This window comes from Myotis yumanensis, unplaced genomic scaffold, assembly GCF_028538775.1.
Source record: "Myotis yumanensis isolate MYYU_CA2020_CCGP unplaced genomic scaffold, mMyoYum1.0.hap1 SCAF_14, whole genome shotgun sequence".
Taxonomy (NCBI): Eukaryota; Metazoa; Chordata; class Mammalia; order Chiroptera; family Vespertilionidae; genus Myotis; species Myotis yumanensis.
Window position 1 is genome coordinate 43,938,691 of NW_027223765.1, and position 25,254 is coordinate 43,963,944.

The 25,254-nt window shown below is 48.3% G+C and overlaps 1 protein-coding gene across 1 annotated transcript in view; it reads right to left on the reverse strand.

Moving 5' to 3' along the window:
- The window catches only part of IL17RD (interleukin 17 receptor D), a 66,037-nt gene extending 53,905 nt beyond the window's left edge, over positions 1 to 12,132 (reverse strand). Inside the window, exon 1 of the mRNA XM_070390814.1 lies at positions 12,007 to 12,132. Coding sequence (XP_070246915.1) covers positions 12,007 to 12,132 — 126 coding nt within the window. The remainder of the gene's footprint in view (positions 1 to 12,006) is intronic.
- Positions 12,133 to 25,254: the final 13,122 nt, after the last annotated feature.

The window sequence follows — 25,254 nt, forward strand, 5'->3', positions numbered from 1 at the left end:
TCAGTGCCACCCCCCCCCCCCCCCAACCCCGCACAGAAATCCTTAGAGCCCCACCCCTTGCTTTGGGACATCAAAGGCGCCCTGCACTTCCACCAAAACCCAGGGGAGTAGAGCCATGGAAACAAGAACTTTCTCTCCTGTGACCAGAGCAAACCAGGCAAAGCAAAGGCACCGTGCACGCCTCCGAGGGGAGGCCCACCCCGGCCCAGCCTTTGTGCCGGGCCTGCATTCCAGCACAGGGCCCGGCCCACGGGGCTGGGCTGCCCGCATCCCCGCCAGCATCCAGAGTGCTGCTTTCTGGCCTTTCACTGTCAGGCCACAGAGGGGACCGGGGACTCGGTGCCAGAAAAGAAAATGAAAAGCGGAGTTGAACCTCTGTGGTCCATTCTCTGGATGCTGAATGTCCCACTATTACATCTCGGCATGACATTTCACGGCCAGCAGGGGAGGAGGCCCGGCCCTGAACGCTGAACAAATGGCAGGCGTGCAGGCCCGCCCCTGTCCTCGCCGCCTCCTGGACTTATGAATAAAAGATGGGGGTTTTGTCTCTGCCGTTTCCCTGGTACCCTCAGGAATAACAACTTGTCGCTTTTTGATGTTTTAACTTACTTTGGAAAAATAATCAATATTAACTTTACGTGTCTTTGACCCTTGAATCTGGGGAAGGGACAAATAAAAGAAAGAAAAGCCATGTAATTAGGTAGAAGATAGTAATTCCGGTTAAACTAATGAACCTGTCTGTAAGGGGCTCTAATAAAATAATTTAGGCGCTAGCACACACAGAACTAAAAGGCTGGAGACTGACTTTGAGAACATGTTTTGAGTGAAGTGGCCTTTACTGGAAATAAAGTTCAATGTTTTCTTAGCACAAAGGAAAGCAATGGCTGGATTTTGGCGTGAGGAAGCACTCAAGCGTAAACCTGCCCCGGCCAAACAGAGGTTTTAATAGGGACTCATTCCCAGTCGCTGAGGGCGACATCGACCACTGTCTGCAACAAGCCCACGTGAACAGCAAGCGCCTGAAGCATTCTTGAGACAACAGAGCTCCTAATTTTGAGAGAGCAATGTTCATTTCAAATGGTTTTTAAAGAAAGAGAGATTATAGCACAGCACAAATGACACCCTCCACCTTTCTGGACCCTCAGTAAGGAAGAGGGGAAGCCAAATGTAAAGCATCATGTTCATTTGTTTTTTAAAGACAACACAAGACTAAACTGGGTTGACTCATTAGGAAGGTCTCTGTGTACAATTTGAAGGTGAAAAACCAAATGTTTCTCATTGCCATAACTGCATCTATATTGTCTACCTACTGATACCTAAAATACAATGACTCACAGTATCACCTTTAGAAGGATCTTGGCAAAATATTTAACTTGACCCTAATCATGAGGAAAAGATTAGAAATCCAAATTGTGGGACTGTCTACACAAGTTACCTGGACTCTTCAGAATGTGTATGTTGTAAAGGACCAAGGAAAAGGTGAAGGAACTGTTGTAGATAAAGCAGACAGGCCATCTAAACATAATGAGTGGCCTTGGCTGGGAGGCGTCATTGGCTGAAGCATGGTCCCACACACCGCAAGGTCGTGGGTTCAAATCCCGATCAGGGCACATACCCAGGTTGCAGAATAGTTCCCCAGTTGAGGCATGTGCAGGAGGCAACTGATCAATGTTTCTCTCTCTCTCTCTTTCTCTCTCTCTCTCTCCCTTCCTCTCTAAAATCAATTAAAGAAATGTCCTCACATAACAATTTAAAAAAAACAAAAAAGGTAATCAGCAATCTTGTCTGAATCCGGAATGTGATTCAAAATGAAATCATGAAGGACAATAGGAGAACTGAGGTACACGTGGTAAAATGCTAAGAACCGGTGACTCTAGGCAAAGGGGAATTGGTGTTCATTTTGCTGTTCTTTCAACTTTTCTACAGGTTTGAAAATTTTCAGAATACAAACTACAGGAGAGACAGTACAGTAAAGAGAAGTCCCAGGTACAGGTGACTGGCTGGCTGGCTGCGGTCTGGGTGAGGGCAACAACGACATCATCTTGCTGTTTAGTTTCAGAAAATGTACGCCCCCAAAATATTACTAATGTTTTTAAAGGAAAATTATATAGTCTTAATCCAGAATAGATCCAGGATAAATATAAAAACATTATAACATTCACTTCACTGGGCAGATACACACACAGCAGACATTTAAGACATTCATGTTTTACCGCTCTTTAAAAAGTCATAGGTCCCTTTAAAATCCCCTTTATGCCTTTGCCTAAAACTCTTCTGCAATGTATCATTCTTTCTCCTCTTATCAGAATTCCAATGAATATAAAAACTTTTTAGATCGGCTCTTTAAACCTCCCCTTCTGCCCAAGCTCTCCGGGTTATCCAACCCCATCGTTTCTTTAATGAGATAAAAGAAATGATGACACTAGTCTTGACCAACTCAAAAACTATCCCCTTAAAAGAAACATGTGGCCCTTTAAGTAAAAGGAAGGAAGTTCAGTAGAAGGGAAATGTGTTCAAGTGCAAAGATAGCAGATAGAATTTCTGTCTCTCCAGGACTTCAAACAGGAGGAGAGCATGAGAGAAGCAGCCGTAGGACGGTGACAGTCACCTTCGGCGCACAGGACACTGGGAAGGACGCTGGGGACCCACCGCTCTTGCCCCGCCTTGAAGCAGTCTTCGGGCAGCTCGACCAGATGTTACATTTTCTCTGCTTGATTTCAGTAAAACTGCATGACCTCTTTCTCAAATTAAAAAGGCAATGCTATTTTTTTAAACCACAGGAGCTATCTTTAGTGAAGGCTTCTAAGGATTTCATTAATTCATAGCCAGCCAACCAGGACTTTTCCCACAGTCTCCCACAAAAAGCTCGGGAAGTCACTGATTGCTTGGCTGGATCTGAATATGAGCAGAGAGGTAAGATCAGAAATATCTAGTTCCTCCCACAGGGAGGCAAGGCATGAAAATCAAAGCCAGGCAAAAACTCATTACCACAGCTGGCCGGCAAACCCACAGCCCCGGAAAGAAGGCAAAGAGCATCTCTGATTCTGGAGGGACCGTTCACAAGAGGGGACTGAAATAAAATGAGGCGCAGTGTGCATGCCCATTGAGGGCTGCTGGGAGGGAGGGAGGGCGGGCCCTTTCGTTCCCGTGGCTTCACACAGTCCCAGCCAGGATGCTTAGTTGGTGCTTAGCAGTAACTTTTTACACGCTTCTCTCATCTGCAGGGCAGCAATCGGGACAGGCCAGATATCCTCTTCAAGCAGCAGACAATCTGCAAAGTGCACTCCCATCCGACGCTGGCCCCAATCACGCCTCTACCACTCCCTGCAGCCCAGCAGCAGTCAGTGTGGGGCACACCATGCCCATAATCTGTGGTGTGAATGAAGAAGTAGTGCCTACTTTTATGCTATTCTCAGCACCTAATGCAACATGATGGCCAATGTTAACAAGACATAAGGAACTACAACTTCAGAGGAAATTTTTATTGTAACTGCTGGCCTTACATGCCACCTCCTCACAGAAGCCACCCAAGATCGCCCACTTGTTCAGCCTGCTCTCATCCGCCCATTTCAATTCCCTGCAGAGCACTTTGTTATTCGAGAAACAGAAAGGGAGAAACTACTAGGTGTTTGCCACTGACCTTGTGATGCAGCAGGGACAGACAGGGAGAGGCCCTGCTCTCATGGAGCTGACCTTGCAGTGGAGGGGACAGACGGACAGACCAGAAAGCACTGTGTGTGTCTCCTGGTGAAAAGTTCTCTGGAGAAAAATAAAGTGAGGAAAAGGTGACAGAGGAGCAGTGGGGTTGCTATTTAAAGAGGGTGGTGACGTCTGGTATTTTGTTATCCTACTCAGGCCATATCGCATAGAAAGCACCACATACTCACTGAATGGAAGAATGGTCACTGCAGGTCATTCTTAACAAGCCACTCATGTGCCAGAGAAACTGTCCGAGCTGCCCCTTACCATTCCCAACAGGCACATGCAGGCAAATTCACGGGACCCCATTATCTAGTCCCAACCTCCATCTTCAGCTTTCCTGTCCCTTTGCCCTCCAATGAGCCACCCTCCTCCAGCTTTGCCCACATCTCTCTTTCTGCCTAGCTGTCACCTCATGCCCAGGCGGTGTGGCTCAGTGGTTGAACGTCAACCCATGAACCAGGAGGTCACAGTTCCATCCCAGGACAGAGCACAGGCCTGGGTTGTGGGCTTGATCTCCAGTAGGGGGCGTGCAGGAGGCAGCCAATCAATGTTTCTATCTCTCTCCCTCTCCCTTCCTCTCTCTGAAATAAAAATAAAAAACAAAAACAAACTGTCACCCCTCCTCCTGGTTCCACTCACCAAGAGGCCCTGCTCCACGTCCCCTCAGTAAGACCTGACTTCAGCCATCCTGATCCTCTAAACCACCCACAATACGCTTCTTCATACACAAATCAAGTTTCCGCTGCTTTTTTCACCACATCACTGCCAACGGCTGGATGCATTCTCACCAACTCTGGAAGCACGCTGGGGCGGGTCTGACTTGACTAAAGGTGGGCCTTGTGGCACAGGTGAAATCCACACGGGGAGGCCAAGTGGTGGTGGAAAAGCCTCCCAGAGAAAGGTGGGCCTCCACCAAAGCAGGGGAAACTGAGGCAAGGCAAGCAAGAAGGCAGAGTCACTGGGAACCAACTGAGAAAAAGACTAAAAAGCCAGACTTCACCTCGGGCACTGGCTCGCCATCCCTGCAGAACCGTTCCACCATCTGACACAGAGTAGCTGCTCCAACAACAGTCTCCTGCCTCCTCACTCCAAAGAAGTCTTTTTAAACTTTAGACATTGCGCAGTTACAATAAATGCTAACCGTGTGAGTGCCTGTGCCCCACCCAGAGCAAACGGGCCCACTGCAGGGGAAGATGGGCATCAACTGCCACTCAGCAGGGCCCACGATGGCGGCTGCGCCTGCATTTGGTCTGGATTGCATTGCATTTTCCTCAGATAAAAGGAGGGCCGTTTCAGGAGAGGAGAAACCAGAAATCACCTGGACAGAATAAAACCACAGAGAAATTTCTAAACCATATGGCCTGTCTCAGGAAAATGGACCTCTTCGTTCCAAGGAAACCCTCCTTCTATCCCCATCCACCCTCCCCCTCTTGAGTAAAACTGTCCATCCCAGAACAGAAGTCTGGGGCATAGCCAGCATTTTTTTAAAAGGGTTACCATTCAATGGGGGGGAAGGGGGGTCTACAAAACTGACAAAACAGAACACTTGGAAAGACTCCTAGTTTTCAAGAGAATAAAGTACTTTCTAAACCTAAAGAGTTAGGTTTTTAAAGTCGAATCCCTTATGATTTCAAAGGATTCATTTAAAGTATTCGCTTAAGGTGTGAGATGTAAATATCTTTCTGAACATTTTAATGAATACTATTAATTTCCCTTCCCTTTTCAAAGTTGCTCCTCTCACTTTATATGGCATTTCTGATAAGTTCAAGCAAGCTTCCCTATAAAGTAGTAATTTTTCATGAAAAGCCTCATGATTAATGTCTATTAGAGCAGTTTAGAAGAAGCATGCAATAAAATTACAATTTGCTCAACTCCCAACAATACTTGCCATCTACTGCCCTTTCAATTCTTAAGGTACCAGCCTTATGCAAATAAGACATTTACCATTAGGTGTACTATAAAACAAATGCTTCTAGAAAGTGCACAGTAGAGGTAGTTTTCATTTGCGCTATTAAATCAGACAATTTATAGGGCAACTTCCGTTTTAGAAGAGAATTACATGTGTGTTCACATCACATCTTTATTTTGTCATCCATCTAGTGATTTGTTGAGGACAGCTGGTACCTATTAAGTCCCCCCTTTAAATGTTGTAGCCTTAATTAGCTACATCCACCTTCCCCCAACATTTCCAAACAAGGAACCAAAGAAAAGGGAAGCTGTTTTCATCATGGATACTTCGAACAATGGAGTTGTAAATGTTAAAATAATAGTCTCCATTAGAAACTAACTAGTTATTCCTTTTTTAGGCCCCTTGATAAAAACAAGATACAGATGGAGTTCAAATTTCCAATCTTTGTTACTTAGGTAATTTTTTAATTGTTCAATTTTTCGTTTCCTGCCTGCTGTTATTAATTAAACCTTCTTTTAAGATACTGCTTGGGAAAGGATGAGGGCCAGTCTCCCTGGAGATAGACTCGGTATTATTTATGCTACAAACTTCCCACTTGGACTTCTGAGCACATGAGACCAAGCAGACGGAGTCTGCAAGCAGGGAGCAAGCCCCCACGGTTGTCTGTGAACAGACAGCATGCTCTTCCCAGACACTGCAGAGTTTCCAACTTACACAATGAGAAATCCAGTTGATCAAATCGTTTTTATCTGCCATATGCAGACAAAACATACACTACAATTTAGGCTTCCTTTCTTTAAAGAAAAAAAAAAAGTACCCATTCGTGCATTCATAACTTCAAGTGTGAATTAAGTCAACAGGCTGAATTCTGAGCAAGGTACGGAGCCATCTCAAGGACTCCCCCTCAGATCAGTTTTCTTAGAGACATGCCCCAGCTTTCATCTGCAGTAAGACTATCTGTTTCAATGGGATGTGATCACTCCTGGGCTTGTGTCTTTTCAATCAGCCAGTGGCCCTGCGGGGTTTAGAGTGGCAGAAAGGAAGTGGCCTGTGGTTAAACAGAGGAAATACCAAGGCATTTTAATAGAGCAAATAGTCTCTTTACTTCCCACCAGGAAGAGCTTCAAAGGCCCCGGGCCCTGGAGGAGACAATGTGTTGCTGGGCCATCAGTTACCTAAACGTGTGGCAGGCCCATTCAGAAGGACGCAGCAGCCAAGACAAACACTGCCCAGGAGGACATTGCCTCCCGCCCGCTGGGCCAGCCAGGATACCAGGAGATGGGGCCCAACAGCACCAGCACAGACAGCCCCCTGGGCTTGCTGGAGGCAAGGAGACCCTCCAAATGCAAAATGGAAAAGATCTCAGCTGCCAGGCTAGGGTGGCAGGAGAGACGTCGGCTCCAATGGAGCTGCCCCCACCCCAGCCAGTGAAGTTCCCACCTTAAAAATCAAGGGTGGGGGCCCAAGCTTCCAGAAGCCTAAAAACCCATCCATCAGAGGCAGGCGCGACAGGCAGTGAGGAGGAATGAAAGGGACAATTAATTGTGATGGGGTGGCCCCAGCAGCAGCAGCAGCCATCTGCTGGGACAGGCTATGTAAAAGTTTAGTGACCAATGTGGGAAAAGAGGGTTTGAAATGTTAAAACACACACACACACACACACACACACACACACCACCACATTTTAGGCCAAATGGAGCTTGAAAAATACTCAACTTAAAATAAAGACTTAAAAAGGCATTAGCAGTTCTTTCCTTTGCAGGGAAGCGTCTGTGAGGTTTGAACGGCTGAGAATATGATTTGGATCCTGCTCGACTCTTTCCTGAGCCTGTTTTCCAGACAAGGCCAGCTGTTCTGGGGAGGAACCCAGTGGGAGTGTCAGGTCCCCTTCCCTCCCGGCCTCCTCTTCAACCCCAGGCCAGAGGCACCCACTCAAATGGGGATGCCCTGCCCAGCTGGCTCCCCACGTCCTCCCAGTCAACCTGACCCCTTTCACTGTCCGGGGCTCTGACACAGTCTCCTCTCTCACCTCTAAGCCCAAAGAAATGATTTAAAATCAAACTGATTTTTTTTTCCAAACTGATTTTAAACGTTTAGAATGTGGCTTCTCTCCCCTTTCTCCTGATCCTGGAAGCCTGTCCCCTAAAGCAATGTCTCTCATCCTTGAGGGAGCATCAGAGGAACTTGTTAAAATGCCAATTCCTGGGCTCCACCTCACTCCCATGCTTGTCCCATTCACCTTGAATCTGCATTTTAACCAGCTCCCAAGGCAATCCTGATGCTGGAAGCCTCTGGGTTCACAGTGAGAAGTCTTGTTCGGAAGTGGTTGCTGGTCGAATTCACCCAGCTACATCCCGAGTTAATAACTAGCACAATGCCCCAGGCGCTGCAGGGGCTCGGGGTCGAGTGGGGAGAGAAGGGAGGGCTGCTCAAGAGAGATGGACGGGGGCCAGGAGGGTTCCCAATTAACACTGCAGAGCGGGTCGGAAGAAGTATCGTACTTGTAAAAAACGTCCCTTTGAAAAAAATGTGTCAACCAGCACTGAGTCCCTTCTAATCAAGAATTCAGTCAGGGACACACAAGCATGTATAACACGGACAACATGGCCACGGGACAGGCAGACCAGATGTGGGCTTGGGAGCCCTGAGCTGCAAGTGAATGAAAACGCATCCAATTCAGAATCAAATAAACATGCCTGGGCCCACAGCCAAGGAGAGTTCTTGGATCGGACTTTATCAGAGACCTAAATTTTAACCAGCTGGAACCTCTGCTTTTCCAAGTACCACCCTATTCCTTCCTACCTTTTGAGATGAAGTATTTGCCTTAAATGGGAAACTTGCACTTCACTGTAAAGACAATGCCAGCATTCTAGCTTCCTGAATTCCTGAAACAGCACACTTTTGGGGGCTAGAAGTTGTGTTCCAGGCTAAGAGACCAGAGAAGGTGTACCCCATTTAGGTAGGAAGGTAAGCAATGTTTCTCCTCCCCCACTGCAGGAAAAGCCACTAAAATAAAAACCTGCAGAAGAAGACTCCTAATTGCTCCATAAACAGGCTCCTCACACACTCAGCAAGACAAAGGGGGAGGAAAACCTCAGCACAAGTCATTGACAGAAAGTTACCCAACACAAACCAACCCATCTCACTATGGAAAAGCATGAGTTCAGACCCAGTGTCAATGACGATGCAAGACTTCCCTTCTACAAGTTTGCAAATTGGTGCTTTTGGGGAAAGTATATTTATTCCTCAAAGAGCAACTTTACCTGGCAAGGGCCCTAAGAGTTTTTTTTTTTTTTAGTTAAGTAGTGGAGGAAGTGTGCCCATAACTCATTTCTAAAACACCGAGCTGTGTTCAAGATGGTATCGGCCCTTAATTGCACCGCTAATAATGGGGAGGTTGTGAAATCTGACCACGTAAACCAGGCCGGCTCCTCTGAGAGCAGCCCTAAAGGGTGTGTTAGCAGAGCTGCCAGGGGAGGGTTAGCTGGCTGCAGTCACAAGTCCTGGGAAAATACACATTCTTGCAGGGGCAAGAGTTCCTGGAACAAACGCTTCCTGGAGATCAAGGGGCTATTCGCTTCGCTCCTCTCCAGCACCCAGATCACGCCCCTCCTTCAGGGCTCACTCTCCACCCCGCTGTCCCCCTCTGAGGTTCTGTGTGGCCTGGACCCGTGGGAAGTCCGCTCCTGTTTGCATCACCCATAGTCGACCCTTAGTCGTCTATGTTCACATAGCCCCAGCCATACTTGAAGCAACCTCAGAACTGAGACCAACATCTGTCTGTGGACTGAACACCCACTATCGGGTAGGAGACTCAGACATGAATCATACACAGGTCCCTGTACACCAGCACTTACTGGCCAGTCCTTTGACAGAAATTTCTGGAAGAACTTAGCTAGAGAGGTGGGAGCAGGGAAAGCTTCCCGCAGGAAGTGATGCTGTAGCTGAGAGGAGAGGCTGAGGTGTAACAAGAAGGAACACCAGCAGGAAGAGCATGTGCCTGAGCCTGCGGTGAAGCGGACATTGGAGCCTGCTGCTCTGATCTCTCCCCCACTTCTTAAAATCTATCACTGAACACAGGCTTTAGCAGGGTCTAATGGGGTTCAGCCACGATGTGCAGGGCTCCAGGCTCTGAGGCCGCCACATGAGGTTAGGTGCCTGCTGGCAGAAACTGTCTGAAGACACAGATGTGAACAAATGCAGATGATGTAGTCTGGTGAGAACCAAAGTGCAAGGACCTGCATGAGAAGGCAAAGCAAGGGGCATGGCATTCTGGGAGGCCTTCTCAGGGGAGGCATCACCTGAGCTGAGTCTTAGGCCAAGCAGGTTCTCAGAGAAAAAAGGCATCCCAGGATCAACCTGCCTTCGCAGCAAAAAGGGCACAGAAGTTAGGAAGCAGGGTGAGAGGGGCTGGGAAGCTGGATATGAGGGCAGGTAGACAAGCTGGGTCAGGGAAAGCTGGTGGCTCCATCGCATGCACCAAAAGGCAAGTCCAAGAGGGAAGGAGCCGTGCAGGTCGGGAAGAGCCTGGAACCTGGAGATGGCCCAGAGGCTTCCATGCTCATCAAGAAGGGGGTGAAGATGACCCAAGGAAAGTTCTGGTGGAGCCCCAACTAGAAGCTGTGGTGGGAGAGGGGTCAGCATAAAGGTGAGGCCCCTGGGGAAAGGGCACCATGAAATCTGTGGGGGTGCAGGTTGAGGGGAAGAGAACACATTCCCGCAGGAAGAGAGAACAGGCTTGGCTACCCACCGCATGAAAACTTCACAAGCTTTGTGTCCTGACACATGAAGCCACTTGGGCAATTGCAGAAAAACAGGAAATTGGACTGATTCACCTATGCCGTCATACGAAATCCGGGCATAAAATGCCTGGGATGCTGTTACTGTTATTCAAGAGCCAACTATCAGTCCAAATCCAAAAAACCGAGGAGGATCAACATGAGATAGCTTTAAGGAAAACTTATAACTGGAAACTGAAGAAAACTTGGTATCTATTTCTTTTTTAAATAAAAACACAAAAGTGGTATTTTATTAAAATGGGAGAGAGTAAGAAAATGTGATGTTTCACTCTAGGAAGGAGGTTTTATATTCACTGTGGGGTTGAGAGATGGCAGGCTATGGCTGTCTCATAGTGCAGCTGGGGGGTTTACAGACATCCCAGCTGCATGGCTCACACCTGGTTTTCCACACTGTGTTTCTCAGGATGTGGGGCAAGTGAGCGAGAGGCATGAGCCTGTGGCCCTAAAGGGGTGTCAGGTCTTAGGCTCTGGCAGTGCTGAGGCCCTCAGGGCACTCCAGAAGCTCTGGGTCAACCCACCCCTCGGAGCAACAGCGCTGGGGAAAGTAGGAAATCCCCATTTACTCCCATTCTCCAGGTGAAGAAATTGAGGCTCATGGCTGCACAGGAGCAGAGCTGCCTGGCACATCGCCCAGCCCGTGTCCTCTACACAAGGCTGAAGGCTGTGAGTGCCCTGATGCCGACCCGCCCTGGCTTCCGGGGGAGGCACCGGGCAGATGGATGCAGCCTCCAGAACCCGGGACCGCGGCGCCGAGGTGCGCCCAGGCCCTCACCCCGTGCCCGTCCGCCCAGACAGCACCCAGGGAGCGCTCGGCTCCTGGGACCGGGCTCCAAGCACACGCGTGCGCCTCTCCAGTGCTGTCTCGGACACCTGACCGAGATGACAAACTCTTGCCTCCCTTCGGCGATGAAAAATATCCTCAATTCAAGCTGCGGCGTGGAGTGGGGCGGGGATCATCCGCGAGACTATCCGCAGATGAAGGGGTGAATGGGGAACCAAAATGTCCCAGCAAGTCAGGAGTCGGGGGTGGTGTGAAAGTGGAGTGAGACGGCGGGATTAGAAGGAACAAAGCGGCCGCGAGCGGGGGCGCACCCCTCCCCGGCACTCGGGGTCCGCTCCTGGCAGTCCCGCGAGTCTGCAGAGCCCGGGGAAGACGCCCACTCCCGCTCGGGAAAGCGCCCCACGACCGGACAGCTCGGAGGGTCCCAGCTCCGGGGAGCACAACCCTGAGGCGTCGGAAGTCCCGGGCCAGGAACAAAAGATGGGGCGCCCTTCTCCCCCCCCCGCCGCCCAACTCCCACCCGCCGCCGGGCGCCCCTCTTGCCCGCCTCTGGGAGCGGGACCCGGGCCCGTGGCCGCGTCTCATTAGCAACACAAAGCCGGGGGTCTGCGGCCCCTTTCATCCGAGCCGGGGCTGGCGGACGCGAGCCCCGAGAGGGAGGGAGGTCTGGAGCCGCGGGGGACCCCGGCCCGGCAGCGGACCCCGCAGAAAGCGAGCAAGTCCGCGCGAGCTCCGCCGCCCGCGAGCACCTGTGCGCGCCGCGCCCGCCCGCCGCGCCTGTGGGGACCGCGAGAAAACCGCTGTTCTCTCCTTACCCTCCAGCCACAGGTGTCGGCGCCCCGCGCTCTGCCGGAGCCCCCCGCGGCCACGGCCAGCTGCGAGCCGTTGAGACAGGCGTTGACAGTGAAGAAGACAGAGCAGAGCTGCAGCCACGGGGCCATGGCCGTGCGCTCGCCCACCCCGGCCGTAGTCTGCGCCCCGGACGACCGCCGCGAGCCAGCCCGGAGTGGGCGGTGTCGCCGGCGGCAGCGGCGGCGGAGTGGGCCGTGCCACCGAGCATGCGCCGCCGGCCCGAGCTCCGCCCCTTCCCTCTAGGCCCCGCCCCCCAGCCTGAACTCCCGTGCCCTGGCCCTGCCCCTCCAGTCTGGCCCTCCTTCTTAGCTCCGCCCCTCCTTCTAAGCCACACCCCTATGGTCACGCCCCAAGTAACCTCGGAGAAGTTGGCAGCTACAGTAAAAGACCGCTCACCTGAAGTCTTTTTTTTTTTAATATATTTTATTGATATTTTTACAGAGAGGAAGGGAGAGGGATAGAGAGTCAGAAACATCAATGAGAGGGAAACATCGATCAGCTGCCTCCTGCACACCCCCTACTGGGGAGGTGCCTGCAACCAAGGTACATGCCCTTGTCTGGAATTGAACCTGGGACCCTTCAGTCCGCAGGCCGACGCTCTATCCACTGAGCCAAACCACTCAGGGCAGGTCTTTTTTTTTTTTAATGCAAAGGATTTGTGCAAGTGATGCCTGCTCCCTTCAAAATCTTGGGAAAATGCAAAGAATATAATAACAGTTTTAATAATCCTATATAATAAAAGACTAATATGCAAATCGACTGAACGGCAGAATGACCGGTCGCTATGACACGCACTGACCACAAGGGGGCAGATGCTTAATGCAGGAGCTGCCCCCTGGTGGTCAGTGTGCTCCCACAGGGGGAGCGCCACTCAGCCAGAAGTGGGGCTCAGGACTGGCAAGTGCAGCGGCGGTGGCACGAGCCTCTCCTGCATCCGTGGCAGCGCTAAGGATGTCTGGCTACTGGCTTAGGCCCACTCCCTGGACTGCAAGAGGGCGAAGGCCAGGCTGAGACCCCCACACCCTCCCCTCTGCCCCCAAGTGCACGAATTTCATGCACCAGGCCTCTAGTAATTTAATAAGCACCTACTCTTTGCCAGGCCTCTTCTTGAATCCTTCCAACCACCCAGGGAATTGTGGGTATTATTGTTATCCCAGTTTTCCGCACAGGAAAGTTAAGGTAATGTGATGGTTAGAGAAATCCTGGCTGGGACCTCGTACAAATGACTCCCCCTCTCCTGTAGACTGGAATAAAAATAAGAGTAAGTATCCTAGGCTGGGGAGGATTCTATTGGTTAACACACAGCAAGCACTCAAAAAATGCTACAATCTCTCATTAACTGACTTGCATAAGGTCACACAGCTGGTACACGCCAGACCTGAGACTCAAATTCTGATCTGACAAAACCAATGCTCTTGTCAAACTTACCCTTGTGAAGTGGACAGTATCTCTGTTTGGAAGAGGAAGCTTAGAGGCGAGGAGGAGCTAAGATCACACAACTTCTCACCACAATCCTCCTCCCTGCTTTGTTTTGTATATTTGCACTTGAATCCAACCACCATGCTCTTCTCCATTGCTCCCTACTTTGTCTAGGCTACCACCCCCATCCTCCTCCACAACAGCTCCTCACTAAATCATCCCCAAGCCCCATAGCAGGGGAAGTCAGGGGTTTTACCATGAATGTCAGGGGCTGACATGAGGCCAGGACCACATGGGTGTTGGTGTAACACTAAAGAAATCATGAGGCTGCGGGCTCCTTAGGCTCCTGAATCTATATGACATTGCAGCCTAGATATGCTCCATAATTTATTAACCAATCCCCTTCTCAGTGACTTCTTTTATAATAAATGATTCAAAAATATCCTCACGCATTTATCTTGATTCAACTGTTTCCTAAAGATACACTCCTAGAACCAGAACTGCTAGATGATGCACACTTAAAGTTGCCAAACTGCTCAGTATCTCAATGCCATGTTCACTGGCTTTTCTGACCAGGTATTTAGTGGCCATTTGCATTTCTTCCTTTGTCCTGGAGTTTGACTCCAATAAAAGGATCGGTACTTGGAGCTTAGGAGAGAGGGAGGACCTGGAGGGCTTTGGGACAAGGAGGGTGTTTCTCCCTGGGTTTTACTCCTGTCACCATATGGTCGAGTGTCAGGGGTGCCCCAGCAAAGTTCCTTCTCCCTTTCCAGCCTCCACACCCACCACTGGATTTCCCTTCATCACAGCTCACTGCCCAGGCTGGCAACTGACAGCTCTGAGAACATGCTGCAGAGCTGAGAGAGCTCCAGCTTTTCTAAAGGAGTGCAGAGGACACAAAGGAATGAACGAAGTGTCCACTATGAGACACGGTCAGAATGACATACCTCAGGTCAGGGACTGAAAGGCCCTCCCTTCTAGGGAGGCCATAAACATTCCTGTGGGGTGGGGGTGGAAGAGCCACATACATCAAAGGGTCAAATTTGGTCAGGAAATAAAGATAACAGATTGGCATTAGGCAACATCCTCCCCATTCTGGTCTTCTCTTGATTCTTTTCCTCTCATCCCCTTTATCCTGACCCTTCGTTAGGGGCAAAATTTTTGTTGTTGCTGTTAATCCTCACCCGAGGATATTTTTCCATTGATTTTTAGGGAGTGGAAAAGAGAGGGAGAGACAGAGAGAAACAACGATGTAAGAGAGACACATCAATTGGTTGCCTCCTGCACGAGCCCTGACCAGGACCTGGGCTGGGGAGGAGCCTGCAACCAAGGTACATGCCCTTGACTGAAATTGAACACGGGACCCTTTGGTCTGCAGGCTTACGCTCTATCCACTGAGCCAAACTGGCTAGGGCTCTTAGGGGCAAAAATAGAATATTGGGTACTAGTTATGGTTATGGGAAATATTTTTTTAAATATATTTTTATTGATTTCAAAGAGGAAGGGAGAGGTAGAAACATCAATGATGAGAGAGAATCATTGATCAGCTGCCTCCTGCACGCCCCCTACTGGGTATGGAGCCCACAACCCAGGCATGTGCCTTTGACCAGAATTGAACCCGGGACCCTTCAGTCCACAGGCCAATGCTCTATCCATTGAGCCAAACTGGCTAGAGCTTGTTATGGGAAGTATTAATCATGCTCTGTTAACCATGATTGCCTTTTCTGGTTAAAGAAAGGACATTCTAACCTGGCTGGGAGTTGTGCGCCCCTGGGACCTGGGAGTCAACCTTGGATCTGGGAGTCAACCTTGGAATGCAGTCCATTCTCATCCAAGAACTGCCTATTATCATGGAAAGATTGATTGACAGACAACCTTGTTGCCCAAACAATGGAGTCCCATCCAGCCTCCTACTTCCCCATGCCTGTAATCCCTACTTCCCCATGTAATCCTTTTCCTACCCAATATAAGCAACTGGCTTATGGGGGGAGGCTGCAGACCAGATTTGTGGAGGACCTGCTGTTCTCTCATACTGCCAGCAGTATTGGAATAAATCTATATATACAAAAGCTTAAGCGACCGTCCATCCGTCTGACCAGTAGCTATGACACACAATGACCAACAGGGGCAGATGCTCAGCGCAGGAGATGCCAAGCTGCGGTGACTTGGCAGCTGCAGTTCTCGGGTGATGCACCCGGAACCAGAGAGGAGGGAGCCCGATTCCAGGGTGCATCACCCACAAACTGCCCTCTTGCAATCGGGGACCCCTCAGGGGATGTCGGAGAGCCAGTTTCAGCCCGATTCCCACAGGCCAGGCCAAGGGACCCCACTGGTGCACGAATCCATGCACCGGGCCTCTAGTGTTAATATATAATTCAACCCTGTCTCTGCTTAATTGGCTCAAGTAGTGACAGGCAGCATGGACCCATTGATTGTCCGATTACACCTTCAGAATATGTGTGAGGCTACAAGAAGTAAACCTCTTTACTGGGAGCTGAGATAAAATGAGAGGACAGTACCGTCTCTCTTCCCACCCCACCCCCCACCCCCAGCTTTTATGGACCACACCTTCCTCCGGTCAACAGGCAACAGCTCGGCTATGTGGTTGACCAGAGAATGAAATACTCCCCTAGTACAATGCATGGTCTACCCACCAAGGCCAGGATTACCTGTGGCCCAGACACAACTTCATTCATTCCCCCAGCCTCAGCCCTGTCTGAGTCACCTCCTTTCTCCAGTGCCTGGCACACATCAGCAGGCGAGAAACTGTTGCTGCCTCCATTCCTGTTTGGAATGAAGCTGGGAATTAAACAGGTTAAATTACTTTAAAATAAACTGTTGACAAAATGCAAATATACCTCTCGAATGCACCTGGAACCTAACCAGATAAGAAAAATACTTAAGCCTGGTTGGCGTGGTTCAGTGGTTGTGGTTCATTCAACCTTTGAACCACGAGGTCCAGGGTTCAATTCCCAGTCAGGGCACATGCCGGGTTGTGGGCTCCATCCCCAGTGAGGAGCGTGCAAGAGGCAGCTGATAGATGTTTCTCTCTCATCGATGTTTCCAACTCTCTATCCCTCTCCCTTCCTCTCTGTAAAAAATCAATAAAATATATTAAATATATATATATATTTAAAAGAAAAATACTTAATACAATGATTGGATTTTGTTAGGAGTCAAATTGTCTCCTGAAACACAAGAAATGATAAAGTGATTATAGAAATAATTTGTATCCTGAATCATTTTTAGCCAACTAAAGACCATTTTTATAAATAGGGGTTAGAAGCAGTGGGCGGAAATCCTCATCCATTTTTGGTGTTGTGGTCAAGTCGTGTTTTATATTCTAATCGAGATATTAAAGGTAAGGATCCCACCCTCCCGCCTCCCCCAGGCTCCCAGCAGGCGAGGCTTTATGCGGAAAGCTGGCCCCCTCCTGAGAGCCCAGCCTCTGCCCTAGTCCCCAAGGCTGCCTGGATGCCAAGCTTGAAGGGAGAGTTGTCATCATCTCTACTTCACAGCTAGGAAGTGAGACTCAGCCAGGGAGGAGACCCTAGACTCAAATGACTCTCCGCTTCCCCCCACCCCACCCCTTCTTCCCCCCACACCCTGCCTTTGCATTGGGTGTCCGCCCCGCATCCTTCCCAAAACGGCCTTGGCGCCACCAGGCCACCCAAGAGCCCCAGGCTAGGGACGGGCCGGAATACCTGGGGCGGACGACCCAACTCTGAGCCTCGAAATCCCCAGACATGAACTTGGTGCCAGGGCAATGGCTCCGCATCCACTGCGGCTCATTTCTTTTCTAAGAGGTAATGCATCCCGTCTCCGTGGTAGCCGCAAGGGGGCGCTCCCGGCCCAGATCCCAGACACCCTAACAATCCCAGACTGCACAAGAGAGCACATTTTTCTAGGGCAGCGACTTTCAACCTTTTTCATCTCGCGGCACACATAAACTAATTACTAAAATTCTGTGGCACACCAAAAAATGTGTATTATTTTTGTGCCATCTGACATAAAAATAGGTATAATTTTGATTCATTCACACTGGAGGGCTACTGTTTTGTTGGCTGTCGTCTTTTTTCCCCCCACATTCTAAATTCTTTATTGTTTAAGGTGTTACATCTGTCTCCTTTCCCCCCCCAGCTGTTGTCATATTTTAATTTGACAATCCAACGGAAAAAAGGTCAGTCCCCCTGACTAAATAGTCAGGTATTGCATCTTTTAAAATTCTTGAGGCAGACCGGGTGAGCATCGCTGTTCGTAGGGCAAAGCCCGCAGCGCAGGTGCAAATACTCTCTGTTACCCAAAATTGGTGCTGTTTCAGGGAAGTAGAGTCCAGGAGGTGGTAAGAAAACCACGTCAAATATGGGCTTCAGTAATTATGTGGCTTTGAGCAGTTCACTTAACCTCTCTAGGTGTCCGATTTCTCAGCAGCAGCAGGAACGATGTGAATGCAGACCTCAGTGGATTTTTTGTGAATCTGAAGTAAACAAATGGTGGCGTGAATGTCATTGTTGCAGGGAGTTGGGTTAGGAGTTGAGGCAGTCTGACTCAGGGGCAGCTGGAACCCAGACAGCTGGGGGAGATGGTCACCTCTATCCCTTTCAGGAGCTAACACTCTGTTTTGGATCTACACTAGACTAGAAGGCTTTGGACCAAATCGTGTTTTCATTCACTCATTCATTCATTCATTCATTCAAAAAATACTCAGGGAGTGCCTGAACCATATCAGGTATTCTGCCAGGAGCTGGGGACCAGTGTGAACAACACAGACACTATATCTGACAACTCACTGTCCCAACTGTAGCAGAACCTACAAGCAAACATTTCCCGGGGACACAGGCATTACACAAATAACTATAGGACCAGGAGATAACTACAAGTAGATGGGTTGTCTCCAAAGAAGTGATACCTGAGCTGAGGTTCCAAGTGTAAGAGCCACTGGGCAAAGGGGAGGGGAGAAGAGAGAGGAAGAGTGTTCTGGACAGAGGGAACAGCATATGCAAAGGCCCTGGGGCAGTAGGGAACATGGCGTGTTCAAAGACCCAAAGAGGCCAGTGTGACTGGAGAGAAGAGAGGTGTGGAGGAGTGGCGCAAGGGAGCTGGAGAGACCTGCCGAGGCAGGCAGGCCTTTCTACCCTGAATCTAAGAGATTTGACACTGGCGGCTTCTGAGGGGTTTAAGGGCAATAATGACAGGGCTGTATTTTGAAAAGGTCCCATTTCCCAAGTGCCAAGCTTGTAGTCACATTTTATACATACTTATCTAATTAATGAATAACCTGGATCCTTGTTGAAATTCTTGGATTTAATGTCTTGAATGCAAAAATTATTTAAAAGCCTAGGGAGCCCTAGCTGGTTTGGCTCAATGGATAGAGCATCGGCTTGCGGATTGAAGGGTCCCAGGTTCGATTCCAGTCAAGGGTACATGCCTGGGTTGCGGGCTGGATCCCCAACAGGGGGTGTGCAGGAGACAACTGATCAAGGATTCTCATCATTGATGTTTCTCTCTCTCTCTCTCTCTCTCTCTCTCTCTCCCTTCCTCTCTGAAATTAAAAAAAAAAGTCTTTAAATAAATAAATAAATAAATAACCTGGGGAAACATCCAACCCTACCCAAATATTGCAAATAAAATAAAATGTATAAATTTTTCTTATTGTCACTTAAATTTATTTCTACTGAAAAGTTCTTTATTTTAACAGGCTATTTTTTAAATCTTTTTATTTATTGATTTGAGAGAGAAACATTGATTTGTTTTTCCACTTATTTTTGCATTCATTGATGGTATGTGCCCTGACCAGAGATCGAACCCACAACCTTGGAGTATTGGGACAATGCTCTAACCACTGAGATACCTGGCAGGGCTAGACTATTTTTTAAAACAATCCTACACATAAATTTTTTAGGAATAATATAGAGTTCCTATGTACTCTGTCCCTACTTTCCTTTATTATTAACATATGACATTAGTATAGTACATTTGTTAAAATTAATGAGCCAATATTGATAACTTATCATTATCTAAAGTCCAAAGTTTATTCATATTTCCTTAGTTTTTACTTCACACATCCCATCCAGAAACCCCATAACATTTAGTTGCTATGTGTTAGGGTCGTCTTAACTATTCCAACTTCTCAGACTTCCCTTGTATTTAGTGACCGTAACAATTTTGAGTAGTGCTGGTTAGATATTTTGTAGGATGCCTCTCTATTAGGATCTGTCTGATGTTTTCTCATGATTAGACTGGATATTATTTTTCATATTAATTAAAAGTTATATATGTACAAAGTTTTTTTTTAAATACATTTTTATTGATTTCAGAGAGGAAGGGAAAGGAAGAGAGAGATAGAAACATCAATGATGAGAGAGAATCACCGATCCGCTGCCTGCTGCATGCCCCACACTGGGGATTGAGCCTGCAACCCAGGCATGTGCCCTGACTGGGAATTGAACCGTGACCTCCTGGTTCATAGGCTGACACTCAAACCACTAAGCCATGCCAGCCGGGCTATGTACAAAGTTTTAAAGTCTTATTAGAACTAATAGACGTATAGAATAAAACAGTAGTCATCTGACCTGTCCCCTCTCACTCTCACTCCCCAGACACCCTCCTTCAGCTCTGTTAGCTCTTTGCCTGCATTGGCTGCCAAATTTCTGAATGGTATTCTGATCTTGCCTTTCTTGACTGGCCAGTTTAGACACTGGCTCCTAACTTCCTGTTCTTTATGACACATGAGAATTGTGCCTCCTTACATTCCCTTCCTCTATCCACCCACTGAGATTTATGTTGGATGTCTTCCCTAGCCCTTCCTGAATCACTGTGACCTGGGCAGACCACATCAAAGGGCTCTCTTACCCTCAGGCCAATGTGGGGCGCAGGCAGGCAGGGTGGGGGAAGGAGAGTGAGCAGAGGTATTTGTGCCCTCAGCTACCTCCCTGTCAGGTTGCTGTGGGGGGCTGAGCCCTGACTCTGCTGCCAGGCACCCTCTCCATTTAGCTCTCTCTCTCTCTCTCCAGTTTCTGATGGCGGCTCCCCACTTGTTTCCTCAGGCGGGGGTCGGGGAGTAATCGCACCCCCATACTGGGACGTCTCCTTCCCTTGTGGTTTCTTTCCCCTCTCAAGTAATAGGGGGATTATTTATTTATTTATTTTTTCAATGACCAGTTTACTTACAATATTATTTTGTATTGGTTTCAGCCCCTGTAGTTTCTTTCCACCCTGCCCACGAACTTTCTTACGAAATTCTCCTCAAATTTTACCCCATTTGAGAGCTGTTTCTTGTTGGGATCTTGACTAAGATATTAGAATTTCAGTTACATCAATATTTAGTGTTTATATTATCACAACCATGTAAGGCAAGTAGTGTTGGGTGACAGTGTTTCCTTTCTTCTTATAACGTGTGTGAGTGTGTATGTGCACATGTGTGTGGTATTTACCGGTTTTAAAAGCATTTGTTTGGTTTCATGTAACCCCCTTGTTAACTCTTCCCACACACCTTCCCCAGGTCAGGGGCACTCACTCTCCTCTCGCTTCCCGTTATTTTGGGAGAATCCCCCTGGAGTCCACGTGCTCCTGCCCCAGTCAGGCCCGTGTTCTCCAGGCCTGCTGCCCGGCTGTCATTCCCTTCCCTTCTCTCTTGGGCTGGAATCCCATTTCCTGGATCCTGTGTATTTTTCTGGGTTTTCTCACTCATTTTGGTGGGGCATATCCCTCATTAGCTTCTTGAGAAAGGCATGGGAGGTAAGTTTTGTGAGGCCTGGCATGTCTAAAAGTATCTTTATTAAAGATCACAGTGGATTGATAATTTGCCTGGGTACTGAATTTTATGTTGAAAGTAAATGTCCACTGGAATGTTGAAGGCACTGTTTCTCTACCTTTCAGCTCCTGAGGTTGTGGTTTCTGAGTCTGACGGCCTTTTTATTCCTGGTCCTTTGAAAGCCTCTCTCTCTCTCTCTCTCTCTCTCTCTCTCTCTCTCTCTCAGCTTTAAAGCTGCACTCTTTAGCCCTACTGTATTGAAGTTTCACAGGTATGAGTATCTTCATTCATTGTGGCCCTTCACTTTGGAGATGCATGTCCTTGAGTTCCGGAAAGTTCTTTTGAGTATTTCTTTGACATCTTCCTCTCCTCCTTTTCCTCTGCTTACTCCCTTTTTGGAATTCCTGAGTGGGATGATAGGTATCCGAAGTTTATCTTCCAATTTCCTATCATTACCGACTATTTTCCATTTCCCAGTCACATTATTCCATGCTTTAGGACAGATCTTCAACTAGGTCTTTAAAAGTGAATGAATTTCCATTACAATTACCACCTTTCTCAATACCCAAGAGCAGCTCTTTCTTATTCAGTAATGGTCCCTCTTGCAGAACAACTAGTTCTTGCTTAAAGGAAGTAATTCCTTTCCTTATCTCTCTGAGGAACCTTTTTCTTCTGTGTCCTCCAAATGCCTTTTGGCTTGTTTGAACTTTTAAAGTGGAATCAGCTTTTCCTGGCTCCTCTAAAATCATTTTTAAGGAAATGGACATGCGATGTCAGCAGGTTATGATTTAAACTGGACTATCGATGTCCAGAAGCAAAGCTCCCAGACAGGTCACCTATGTCAGGAGGAAAGAGGCTCCACAGAGCCACTCGCACGAGACATGGCCAACAAACAACGATGCAACGGTGCCAACTCTTAGCCATCTTATTTCTCAAATTATCGCAACCACAATTTTCAGTTCACCTTCTACCACCAGATTTGTTCTTTTTGTTTGTTTTTTCCAGTACCATCGTGAACGTGAATGACGTGGCTTGTGACATATGTGAATGCATAACATAATGACTAACATTTTTGTATTCAACTGTTTATTGAGCAAGCACTTACTGAGTTCCACTGTATGCTGCCCACTGCGCAGGGCACTGGGGAAAAACGCTCCAGGTCATGAGGCTCCTGCCCTCCGGGATCTCGCTCTCCAGGGCAGAACCCACACTTCGCAGAGCCCAGGAGCCTGGGGGCAGCCACTGAGGGTCCCATTGAACACATGAGGATGTGAGGCTCAGGGGGCTCCCCATTTTGCCCAAATGACACACAGCTACTTGGAGACTATGCTGCATCATGAGTCCAGATCGCCTCCCACATTCTATGTGCTAACAGAAGCTGGAAGAAACGAGCCATGCAAGGAGGGTTCAGAGGGACAGAAGAGAACCAAGAGGAAGCTGTGTTGGTCCGGGTTCTCTAGAGAAGCAGAACGGATAGGATACTTAGAGATGCAGATGAGGAGGTTTATTCTAGGAACTGGCTCACACAGCTGGGGAGGCCGAGAGTCCCAGGATCTGCTGTCTGCAAGCTGGAGACCCAGGCGGCGGGCAGTGTCTTTCCGTCCAAATCCGGAAGCCTGAACCTGGGGGCCGATGGGGAAGTCCCAATCCCAGTCTGAAAGTCAGACCCAGAGGCCCAGACACCAGGGAAGGAGAAGACAGTGCGCTCTTCCTCCGCCTTTTCATTCAATTTGGGGCCTGAGCCCACCTGCCTTTGGGATTTACTCAGTTCACCAATTCAAATGCTAATACATACTTTCAAGATACACCTTCCTGGACACACCTGGATAACAATTTACTAGCTATCTGCCATCACTAAACCCAGTTAAATTGACACATAAGATTAACAGAAGCAAAGGGAAAAGAGTTTCAAAGTATTTGCTCAGGCCCTACACCTCCCCACCCCAGTTTAGACTTCAGCAGGGACTAGCTCAGGGCAAGTGTCGGGGAACAGGAGCCAGGGCGCACACTATGCTCGGTCTACAGTGGCGGGGAGCCCCTCCTCCATCTCTCCCAGCAGGGGATCCTCACCTTCATTAACTTGCACACCTAGACGCAGAGGGCGGCAACCCATGTGTCAGAGCCTTCTAGGGCACGACCCCCCAACCCCCACTGCCAAGGGAGGGCCAACTAGTGCCCCTCGGTTGTGCAAAAATGCAATGCGCCCTGACTCTGGTCTCCCAACCTAAGGCCTTGGAGCAGGAAATTCTGGAGCTAAATTTCGCTAGAGATGGAGCAAGGGAGTGACAGATTGCAAAAACAGCCTCAGAGCAAGGCGCTGAGCCAAGTTTAAGAGCAAGAGAAGTCAGCCTCGCACCAGCAATGAAAACGCAGAGAATCCCGAGAGGCCTGGAAGTGCCCTCCTGGCCAGGCCGCTTCCTAGTCCCACAGGAGCCCTCAGAGCACGCAGGTGAGACAGCAGCCCTGCATCCCCGCAGGCTAGCGCAGCCTGGGGGGGAGGGGGGATGGGAAACAGTTCACCTCCCTTCGAGGGAGAGGTCAGACGCTGGCTTCCACTGGCCTTCCCCAGTGCACATAAATATGTGTCTTTAAACTGGAAACCTAAAACAAATTCTTCCTTTGCTGCTGGCTGCCATTATGTAATGTCTCACAGTGCTTCCCTGGGACTCTCCAGGCGGGCTCATTTACTGCCTTGGTTGTACTTCCAGCTTTGTTCATGACTTCCAAGCTGCTTTCCATAAAGTTGAGCCATATGTACATTGGCTGCACTTGACAAAGTCTATACCTTTAAAAGTATGCGTATATCGTCGCCAGGCCAACGCTGAGACTGGCGTGCAAGGCCATAGATTGGATTCCTTAAAAAAAAAAAAAAAATGGCCACAGTTCAAGCTCATTAAAAAATGTTTTTGAAATATTTTTAAATTTACAGAAAAGTGACAAAAATAGTTCAAAGAGTACCCATATACTCTCCACCCAGCTTCCCCTAATGTTAAGCTCTTATATGACCACAGCACAATTATCAAAACCAGACACTTAGCATTAATATAATACTACTGAGTAATCTGCAGACATTAGTGGAATTTCACCAGTCTTCCTACTACAGTCCCTGTTTTTAAACTAAACTTTTAAATTTTAGAATCATTTTTTACAACTTGTAGAAAAATTGACAAGATACTACAGAGAGTTCCCATCTACCTCCTAAGCAGTATCCCCTTTTATTAACATTTTACATTAGTATGGTACATTTGCCACAATAAATGAGTCAAGGTTGATTCATTATTGATAACTAAAGCCAATACTTGCCCTAGCTGGTTTGGCTCAGCGGATAGAGCATCGGCCTGCGGACTGAAGGGTCCCAGGTTCGATTCTGGTCAAGGGCATGTACCTGGGTTGCGGGCACATCCCCAGTAGGGGGCGTGCAAGAGGCAGCTGAATCGATGTTTCTCTCTCATCGATGTTTCTAACTCTCTGTCCCTCTCCCTCTCCCTTCCCCTCTGTAAAAAATCAACAAAATATATTTAAAAAAAATTAAAGCCAGTACTTTATTCAGATTTCCTTTGTTTTTATCTCATGTTGCCTTTCGGTTCCAGGATCCCATCCAAAATATCACCTTACATTTAGTTGCCATGTCCTCCTCAGGCTGCTCTCAGCTGTGACAACTTCTTACTTTCTTTGTTGTTTTTTTTTTTTAATATTTTTTTATTGATTTTTTACAGAGAGGAAGGGAGAGGGATAGAGAGTTAGGAACATCGATGAGAGAGAAACATCGATCAGCTGCCTCCTGCACACCCCCTACTAGGGATGTGCCCGCAACCAAGGTACATGCCCTTGACCGGAATAGAACCTGGAACCTTTCAGTCCGCAGGCCGACACGCTATCCACTGAGCCAAACCGGTTAGGGCAACTTTCTTTGTTTTTGATGACTTTGACAGTTTCCAGTATTGGGCAGGGTTTTTGCAAGCTACCCCTCGATTGTACTTTGAGTTTTTTCTCATGAGTAGACTGGGGTTACGTGATTTTGAGAGAGAGTGAGACCACA